At 39.1% G+C, this 9,201-nt stretch overlaps 2 protein-coding genes and 1 long non-coding RNA gene across 6 annotated transcripts in view; all 3 read left to right on the forward strand.

The window, feature by feature from the left end:
- The window catches only part of LOC104812782 (U4/U6 small nuclear ribonucleoprotein Prp31-like), a 3,915-nt gene extending 772 nt beyond the window's left edge, over positions 1-3,143 (forward strand). Inside the window, exons 2-10 of the mRNA XM_010540126.1 lie at positions 5-43; positions 435-437; positions 629-691; positions 786-927; positions 1,275-2,145; positions 2,228-2,298; positions 2,414-2,522; positions 2,635-2,710; positions 2,922-3,143. Of these exons, the coding sequence (XP_010538428.1) occupies positions 41-43; positions 435-437; positions 629-691; positions 786-927; positions 1,275-2,145; positions 2,228-2,298; positions 2,414-2,522; positions 2,635-2,710; positions 2,922-3,029 (1,446 nt within the window). The 5' untranslated portion in view covers positions 5-40 and the 3' untranslated portion in view covers positions 3,030-3,143. The remainder of the gene's footprint in view (positions 1-4; positions 44-434; positions 438-628; positions 692-785; positions 928-1,274; positions 2,146-2,227; positions 2,299-2,413; positions 2,523-2,634; positions 2,711-2,921) is intronic.
- A 1,096-nt stretch (positions 3,144-4,239) lies between these two features.
- Positions 4,240-7,104, forward strand: LOC109116598. Its single transcript, XM_019202312.1, has 3 exons — positions 4,240-4,475; positions 4,759-4,840; positions 5,325-7,104. Exons 1-3 carry the CDS (start codon positions 4,275-4,277, stop codon positions 5,498-5,500), a joined length of 459 nt encoding a protein of 152 aa, XP_019057857.1. The 5' UTR covers positions 4,240-4,274; the 3' UTR covers positions 5,501-7,104.
- Positions 7,105-7,467: 363 nt separating this feature from the next.
- On the forward strand, positions 7,468-9,195 carry LOC109116599. 4 transcript variants are annotated; one of them, XR_002024072.1, is made up of 6 exons: positions 7,468-7,527; positions 7,605-7,789; positions 8,126-8,296; positions 8,392-8,467; positions 8,797-9,000; positions 9,098-9,195. It is a non-coding gene; the product is annotated as an uncharacterized LOC109116599 (long non-coding RNA). The 4 variants fall into 4 exon arrangements; XR_002024074.1 differs by having other exon boundaries at positions 7,474-7,527; positions 7,615-7,789; XR_002024073.1 differs by adding an exon at positions 7,999-8,064 and having other exon boundaries at positions 7,477-7,789; positions 8,198-8,296.
- The last annotated feature ends 6 nt before the right edge of the window (positions 9,196-9,201 follow it).

Consider the following 9,201-nt stretch of genomic DNA (forward strand, 5'->3'; position numbering starts at 1 on the left):
GCAGGAAGATCCGTGAATTTCTGTACTCGAACTAAAAAATATGGTGAGTTCTTCGTCAACCCTTTTTTGTTAATCGTTGCTTGTTTGATTAAATTGTTTTTTTGCCTTTGTATTATCTGTTGTTTTTTTTCAGTGTTACGTGTTTTGATTCCTCGAATAATTCGTGCTTGTTGTATTTCTCCTGTGTGTCGATTCGTAGTGTTTTATGTGGAAGGATTACCTAAAATACGAAACTGGTATTGACATTTGATTCTCTCCTAGACTCCTATTTTGATATCACTCGCTTGCATGTAGGATCTTGTTGGTTCTTACTTAAATTTGTTTAGGATTTCATGTTTGTTTTGATTGAGTTATCTTCTTAGTGTTCTTCGCTGTCTTGAGTTTGATATCAGGGTTCGTTGGCTGATGCATTACCATTCGCTTCTTTTTAATAGAATGTAAGAAGAGAGCAAGGCATCCCTGCTTGCTTGTTTTGTTCATCATGTGGCGCCTGTGTCTTTGAAACTTTGGAAAGGATTCTTTCCGCAGGCTTGTCTTGGCATGTCTTTTAGACAGGGAGCTACTGATGTATGTTACGAACCTCTTTCAGAAGCTTGCTCTTATTAAGCGATTTTTGGACCTACTGCAGACAACTCTTGAAGATTCTTTCCTTGCGGACCTTGAGGATTTATCCGACAATGAAGCTGAAATGGTGAGTATTTCTTGTTTGTTTCCAAATAATTCAATCGTAGCTTTCTTTGGAGGAGTTTAGATTTACATAGAATATGTTCAACTGCTTTTACCAGGAGGAGAATGATGCTGATGCTGGAAATGAGGAACAAGATACCGATACAGACATGGCGGACTTAGAGGCCCTTAACTATGATGATCTTGATAGTGTTTCCAAACTTCAGAAAACCCAGAGATATGCTGATATAATGCAGGTCGGTTAGCCTATGTGCCCTTTTCTGTCTTGTCATTTTCTGATCAGCTTCATTGTGAACTTTGAAATCTCTATATTTCTTGGATCCTGATTTACGCGTGTCTACTCATATATGCGTGTTCCTGAGAGTTATTTCTTTGTTTTTTGAATAATTCTTGAATTCTTTCATATGATGTCGATTTCCAGTAACACATTGAAAATTTCCCCTTGGTTCCCAATGTATAAGCATGGGTCACCGTCGATGTATTTGGGTCACTTTTCCGTGCACTACTCTTTGGCGAAATTTTATTGGCGCTGATTAGGGTTTAGGATCTTACTAATGTTCTTTTTTGGATTTCAGAAATCGCCTAAGTGCAGTCGAGATGCCACTTGGAATATGCTGTTCTGGAAGACGATCCTGAATACCGGCTAATTGTTGATTGCAATCAGCTTTCAGTTGATATTGAAAATGAGATTGTCATCATCCACAATTTCATCCGCGACAAGTACAGACTGAAATTCCCAGAGCTTGAATCGCTGGTACATCATCCAATTGACTATGCTCGTGTTGTAAAAAAGATTGGGAATGAGGTGGATTTAACTCTTGTTGATCTGGAAGGTCTTCTTCCATCAGCTATCATTATGGTTGTTTCAGTTACCGCATCAACCACAAGCGGCAAGCCACTTCCAGAGGATGTACTGCAGAAGACCATAGAGGCATGTGATCGTGCTCTCGACCTTGATTCTGCAAGGAAGAAGGTTCTTGACTTTGTCGAAAGTAGAATGGGATACATTGCTCCAAATCTCTCTGCCATTGTTGGAAGTGCTGTTGCAGCAAAACTCATGGGGACTGCTGGAGGGTTGTCAGCACTCGCCAAAATGCCTGCCTGTAATGTTCAGCTTCTGGGCCACAAGAAGAAGAACCTTGCCGGATTCTCCACTGCAACGTCTCAATTCCGTGTGGGTTTCCTGGAGCAGACAGAGGTATTCCAAAGCACTCCTCCTGCACTTCGGATGCGTGCCTGCAGGCTCTTGGCTTCAAAATCAACATTGGCAGCAAGAGTTGATGCGATTAGAGGAGACCCGGCTGGGGCAAATGGAAGAGGCTTGAGGGAGGAGATTCGTAAGAAGATTGACAAGTGGCAGGAACCCCCTCCTGCTAAGCAACCTAAGCCGCTTCCAGTTCCTGATTCTGAGCCTAAAAAACGAAGAGGTGGTCGCCGGCTAAGAAAGATGAAAGAAAGGTCTGTTTTCACACCTATTCTTTATGCCATGTAGCATTTACCAACCGAGTTCTTACCCTTTACTCATTTTTTTTTGTCTTAGGTATGCTGTGACAGACATGAGGAAACTAGCTAACAGGATGGCATTCGGTGTGCCTGAAGAGAGCTCACTAGGTAAAAATTTTGTATCTCTAATAGTTCGAGGGGTCAATATCATTTCGTGTCTCTCGGTTTCATGATATACATTGCTACGATCAGGCAACTTATCTATAAGCTCTGGATGGATTAGGTGACGGATTAGGGGAAGGTTACGGAATGCTTGGACAAGCTGGGAGCAACAAGCTGCGGGTATCCAGTGTTCCCAGCAAACTTAAGCTTTCTGCCAAAGTGGCGAAAAGGTAAATTGTCTACAAATCATACATCCATTCTGGTCAACATTTTGACTGAAATGCCGGTTTATGTCAGTCTTCAAATTGTATATGTTGTGATCATCAAATGTGGCTTTTACAGGTTTAAGGAGAAGAGTTATGGAAGCAGTGGTGCCACCTCTGGTTTGACGTCGAGTTTGGCCTTCACTCCTGTCCAGGTAACACTCCTTTATCCTCAGTTTCTTTCACCGGCAACATCCTTGTAGGTACACTAGTGTTATTATTTTGGAAAATCTGGTACTTTAGATTCGTTTGAGTCCCGTAGCATAAGAAATTTAGCGAATTCTCGTCCATAATCAACGATTGCCCGTTCTATCTATCCTATCTGTCTGGAAAGTTGTGAGCTTTTTCCCCGACTTGTCGTTGTAGGGAATCGAGCTGTCGAACCCGCAAGCACTTATGAACCAGCTAGGGAGTGGAACTCAGAGCACGTACTTCTCGGAGACGGGAGCATTCTCCAAGATCAAGAGGAACTAATTAACCACTCTGTTGCCATATCACGTCACATCAGTGTTTAGAAAGAACAGTGGCTTTGACAAAGATTGCATCTAATAAGGTTTTTCCTGAGTTTGCTTCCATTTCCTGTTTCAAGGCTTTTTGTCACTAGGAGTTCAAGCGTGTCAAACCGAGTCGAGTCGGTTTGGGTCGAAACAAGTTAGACTCGTTTTGGGTTCAATTCGTTAGGTTCGTTTTCAAATGAACAAAAAAAACTTCAGCTCGATTCGACTTTTCTATTTCACAAAGTAAATGATTGATTCGCGAGATAAAGAAGAATATTGTATTGTTTTTATTTATATGGTGAAAAATAATAAATAAATAATATTTTAATAAAAATGACAGGTTGGTTTGGTGAGTTGGCTCGTTAGACTAGTCTAAAAATTAGCCTTTTAAATGCTGGTTCATCTCGCCTTTTAAATGTCGATAATGTTGGGTTTTCATGTTGTCAGGCTTCGAAATCCGGAAAACTCTCCGATACACACACACACACATGTAGATATAAAAGGGAATCATATCTTATTGGGCATTATATGAACCTTTGAATGTTTATCTGTCTATACATTACATTTTATAAATTATTACGAAAATATAATGTGGTGTAAAAAAATGGTGCGCTTGTTTTTTTCTTCTTCTAATAATCATGGCGCGATCAGTTGAATTGGCTTCTTAGGTAATTTAATTCTGAATAAAATATTTGATTGGTGGTTTTGGCTTATAGATAATTGCAGTATTTTACATAACAAATGGTAAAAGAGACAAAAATAAAATAAAATAAAAGGAAGTAGGTGGAAGGAGAACATGAAACCCACGGCCATTAAAGGGAGGCATGTGAGACGGGTCAAATATCTTTGATTTTTTTTTGGGTTAAATGTGAATATTACTTAAATTTTGATTTCTCCACATTTACTGGTTATGGCATTGACCCTAAAACAAACTAAATTATATTATTTTTTATTTTAAAAAAAATGGGTTGAACATGTACTTATTATTATGTGCACTTTGTCACATCTCTGACATTTTCAGGAACATAAAAAAAACACATATGCTTGATTATGATATGGGACATGGTTTGTTTTATAAATTGTTTTTTTATGAACCAAGTTAAGTTTGTGGAGGAAACGTGTAATCATGGCATTCTCCATTAAATTACAAAACAAATTCCATCTCATCATTTGCATATACATACAAAATCCTACATTCTTTTTGCTAATTCTAAATTATTAGATGGAGGGGAGGGCCCATACATATATCCAAAACAATAAACTAATCAAAGACAAAAAAATCTATACATACATATATAAATATATAGTTGCATCTGTAGATATATCTATCTATCTACTCCCGCAAGCTCCGTTTCTGCTTCACCAGGCGGCGATGTCGGGCCGGCGCAGCCTCATGCATTTCGAACAACTCTCCCTTCCATCGGTCTCTCTCTCCCTCTCTCTCTCCCCGACCAAACATATAATGTTTCTAATTCTAAACACATCATCGATGGCATGCAGAGAGGATCTGCCAAGAATTACGCACGTTTTCTAAAATCTGTAATCCATATATGTAATTCATTTCTCTTCGTAAACACAGCTAACTTTTTTTTTAACCTCTAGATTTTTCATTACGTTAAATTACACGCGGTTATTGTTCTTTTTTCTTCCACGTTTTATTTTTTTAATATAAATGAATCTGAGGAAATTAACGAGGGCAAATTCAGTTTCAAGTTGTAGTGATCAACGCAGACGTGGGATGCCGCCGGTGCCAACACAGAGTTTCTCAGATTGTCTCCAAGATGACAGGTGAACTAATTTCTACTCAAAATGTAAAAAAAAAAATTCTTCAAACTTTCGAATAGCTTAGTCAAGTTGTTATATAATTTACTTTTCTATATTTACATATTAGACCATTTGTAATTATTGATCATAATCATTCACATTAAATATCAATTACACTATATATTGATTATGATATTGACCATAATATAAATGTTAGAGAATGTCTAACATATAGTATATATATATATATATGGAAAAAGCCTATGAACGTCAAGGGGATTGACACGGTCTTCAAATACAATGGACGTACGTATATCTCTATATGTTTATATAATAATAGATTACGTTCGATATATTAATACATAGCTCGTTGTTATTGAAATATTCGTTAGGGTTAATTATTCCATGGCTGCTCCTAAAGTGCCACCCACCACAGGCGCTTACCCATTCATTTATTCTTATAAAAAAATTGTTTTTTTAAATATATTTTGTGATTAAAAAATGGCAGGGATCAAAGAATACATGGTAGATGTGAGGAGCAAACAAGTAATTGCTCGAGGAGACTTCAGAGAACATGATTCAATGCCAAAAATCGCAAAAGGAGCTTCAAACCCTATAAAACTCTTGCTGGCTTCCATGTTGGCCATATGCTTATGCGGAATTAATTCCTTTTCTAACCATTAATTATACAATATGCATTTCATTAAAGTCAAAGGCATCCGTTTGTGTCCAAATGTGGTCAAACAATTCATGTGAAAGAAAAAAAGCACACTTTTTCAGCGCCCATATTGCGGATAATTATAATTAATATATGTGGTGCCCAATAACGGTTGAAGAGGCCCAATAATGATCTTTTTGCGTCCAATATATATATATATATATATAGTTAACAATAAATAAAATATGGTAAAAAAGGCCCAGTAACGGTTTACGAGATCCAACCTAGGTACATGTGACCGACTAAGAAGCGTACGAAAAAAGCCCATTAATGATATAAGTAAGGCCCTACACGTTTCAAGCCCACGAGTCGTCATTTTCGCTGATCGAGGATGACAATCTTCGGACATTTTATTTCATTACATGTATTCAAATTAAAACCGAATATTATTCGATTTAATCCGTTGAGTTCAAAATTGAATTATTATTATTTCCGACATGCGCTAACGCTTAAAATCTTTCAGTTCGAAGAAGAAGAAAAAAAATAAAGAATTGAGAATGGCCTCAGAATTGCAGAATTAACAGCAAGGCTTTAAAGGAAAAGCCATTCAGTCCCGAAAGATGGTGTTTTATGAGATATAGATTTCATCAATGGCCAAACAAACAAGCATGGGAGATGTATATATACATGCATATGTGCGTGTAAGTATAGGTCTCATGGCCAGTCCCAGATGGTAAAGGCAACGACGCTGCTACATAAGGCGATGGAATATGAGACCCCCGATCGACCTCCAACGGAGAAGCCTCCCTTCGAGAGAGAGGCTCCGTCAACGCCTTCATCGGCCTTTTGCTGTGTGACGTTTACTCGTAGGGTTATGCAACCATTCTTTTTTTTTTCTCCGGTTGCCCCTTTTTCGAATAGTATCCGATTTCTTGGAGAGAAATCACACGTCAACGTACGAATCTTTGGAAAGAGACTTTAAAAGCAGAAAACCGAAAGAGAAGATCGAATGAAACTCGTAAAAGTAAGAGAAAACACAGGACGAAAGATGAAGGAAACGACGAAATCACATTCGAGATGTTGTTGTTGGGTGAGAGGGTGTTTATATACCCGAAATGTGACGGCGGGCAGGGGGGATATTGTTAAACTCGTGAAAACCCTAGAATCGCGTCGGCCCATTACAACTCTTGACAAAGCCCAGTGGTTGCCCAAGATTGATGTGAACCGTTTTGGGATTCGCCCGTTGTCCGTCTCCATGAAAGTCCCCATAATTTGGTTGCTTTCGGTCCGAACGACCCGATCGTCGGTTCTTACATGTCGAGCCTGAAACTCTCGACTGAGTTCTGAAGAATTATAATCACAGCTTACAAGGTCTTATATGATCGTCTTAGCGAAACCCTTCACCCTCCGATTTCATGTTTTTCTTCTCCAGCGAGGCGACCTTCTGGTTGAATCACCAGTTCTGGGTTCATCCTTTCGTTTCGTGAATTGGAGCTTCTCCGCTTCGACCTTTGAAGAGCTTTTGAACCACACCACTGGGACCAATTTCATCCGACTTGGGTTTGCTTCAGCATCGATGGGTCGGTCTCGCGGTAACTTCCACAATTACGAAGATCCTAATCCTACCCAGAGGTTTGATCCTTTTTTTAATCATTAAGTTCTCTTATTTTTTTTTCTCAGTTCATATTCGCTTTTAGTGAATGCGTGTCCTCCGCTTTGTCGATAGAATTTAGAAAGATTGCGTTTTATCAACATGGGTCGTCTGGATTCTATTTCGGCTACACCAGGGAACTGAACTGTAACGTTCTTTGAATCTGCATTGCTTGTAATGGTCGATTTTGGGCGTAACTCGAGTTTACTCTGCGTGTATCACTTCAAATTTTTGACCCAGGAAAACTTTCACTAGCTATGGTTTCCATCTGTTCATCTGTGTTAATATCCTCTCGCCTTCAGCGTAATTGTAAAAGCTAAGCGTTTGATGGTATAAATACAGAAGGAAGGAGGCAGAAGAAAAATGTATCTAACGTGGAGAACTTTGAGTCTACTTCTAGGGGTACAATTCTCTTTAAGCCCTTTTGCTCTCTTGCCGGTGGTTCATATCTTTCATTTGTTTATTGTTTTCTTGTGGAGGCCGCTGAAGGTGCTGAGAGAGGACCGGAGGAGGCAAATACAACTGTGACTACTGCCAGAAGGACAATACAGGAAGGATCAGGATAAACTGTGTTGTGTGTCCTGATTTTGATCTCTGTATAGAATGCATGTCCGCTGGAGCAGGGGTTACGCCTCACAAAGGCGATCACCCCTACCAAGTAATGGTTAGTAACTTAGTCTACCTTTTAGCATTCACGTTGCTTGCCATTTATCTTGCAAAAAGCCTGTTTCCATGAGAAAGTGTCGTTTTTTCTGTACTTTTTGTGATCGGGCTCTGTGAATGTATCTTTCGGAATCAGCTGAATGTTGTTCATGTCAATGTCTAATATGAAAAGCTTGACCAGCTGCATGTGGTTTCTCTGTTGTTTTTTAGGGGAACTTAAAGTTCCTGCTTTTATGCCCTGACTGGAGTGCAGATGATGAAATGCTTCTCCTTGAGGTGTTCCAGTTATCCTTTCTTGATATTTTACTGATACATTGCTTATGATTTCTGTTTGCAGCTGAACATTTTAGTTTTTTGGGCCGACTGATCATTTGCTTCTGGGAATTCTTCCTTTCATTTCGGAATTCAGGGGCTTGCTTGAAATTTATGGCTTGGGGACAAAGAGTAAAGACAGTGCCTTGAGCACTGCAGAAACATTTATTTGAACTCGCTGTTTTTCCCTCTTCCAGTATGCCTCCACTTATATCAGCCATCTGCTATAATATTCCAAACCTTAGGGAATCGACTGAACTAAGAGTCTAAGAAGCATGTTTAATTTCCCAGGACATGGCGCATGTAGCTGGGAAGAACAGGAAAAAGCTCCAGGCTGTGGCAGAAGGATGGACTGAAGTCAAGAGAGGTATGTGCTACTTCGGTTGAAGATTTATATTGTTGTCAGCTGTATGGTTTCTTGATTTATGTGGCAGGCCTTTCTTCTGAATTTCATACTTCCCACTTCATAAGGGTTCCGTTATTTTCTACCGCTAACCTAGGTCCTATCCTAATGGTTATATCTAGATTGCTAGGCAAATACATTAGTATTATGTGATTATATCCGTCCTATTTGATTAGATGGGAATTCAAAATTTTATTTGCATTCAGCATATGCTGATCGTGTTTTTATATTGTTTCGAGGTGGTGAGTTATATGTTCTTTCTGGTGCTAGAAGCATGTGTATTGTTTTTGCAGGCTTGACGAGAGGAATCATAGAAAGGAATTCATACTAGAAAGAAACTTGCTGTACCAAAATCCTTTCGAGAACGACCTGTCTCCAGAATAGAAAGCGCTGTGCCGGCGTTTTGACGTTTTCATGCAATTTCATTCAAAAGAAGAACATGATGAGTTGCTGTTGTCAATGAGTTCCACATGTTGGAAAGTCTCAAAGATCTTAAGGTACATACATATATATATGTATATCAGTTCTCTATATTGTGCCATTTTTGTTTATCGTGGTCGATGTCCCTCATGTTGTTGGATCGGGCGGGAACAGGATGCGCAGGCTTCTGGGTGTCGTTCCACAGGCTAGGCAGAGAGGTATATTGAGAGAAAAAGAAAAAGAGATATTGAAGAAAAGATCGCCCAGAGAGGGAAAGA

This window comes from Tarenaya hassleriana, unplaced genomic scaffold (assembly GCF_000463585.1).
Source record: "Tarenaya hassleriana unplaced genomic scaffold, ASM46358v1 Cleome2, whole genome shotgun sequence".
NCBI classification, from domain to species: domain Eukaryota; kingdom Viridiplantae; phylum Streptophyta; class Magnoliopsida; order Brassicales; family Cleomaceae; genus Tarenaya; species Tarenaya hassleriana.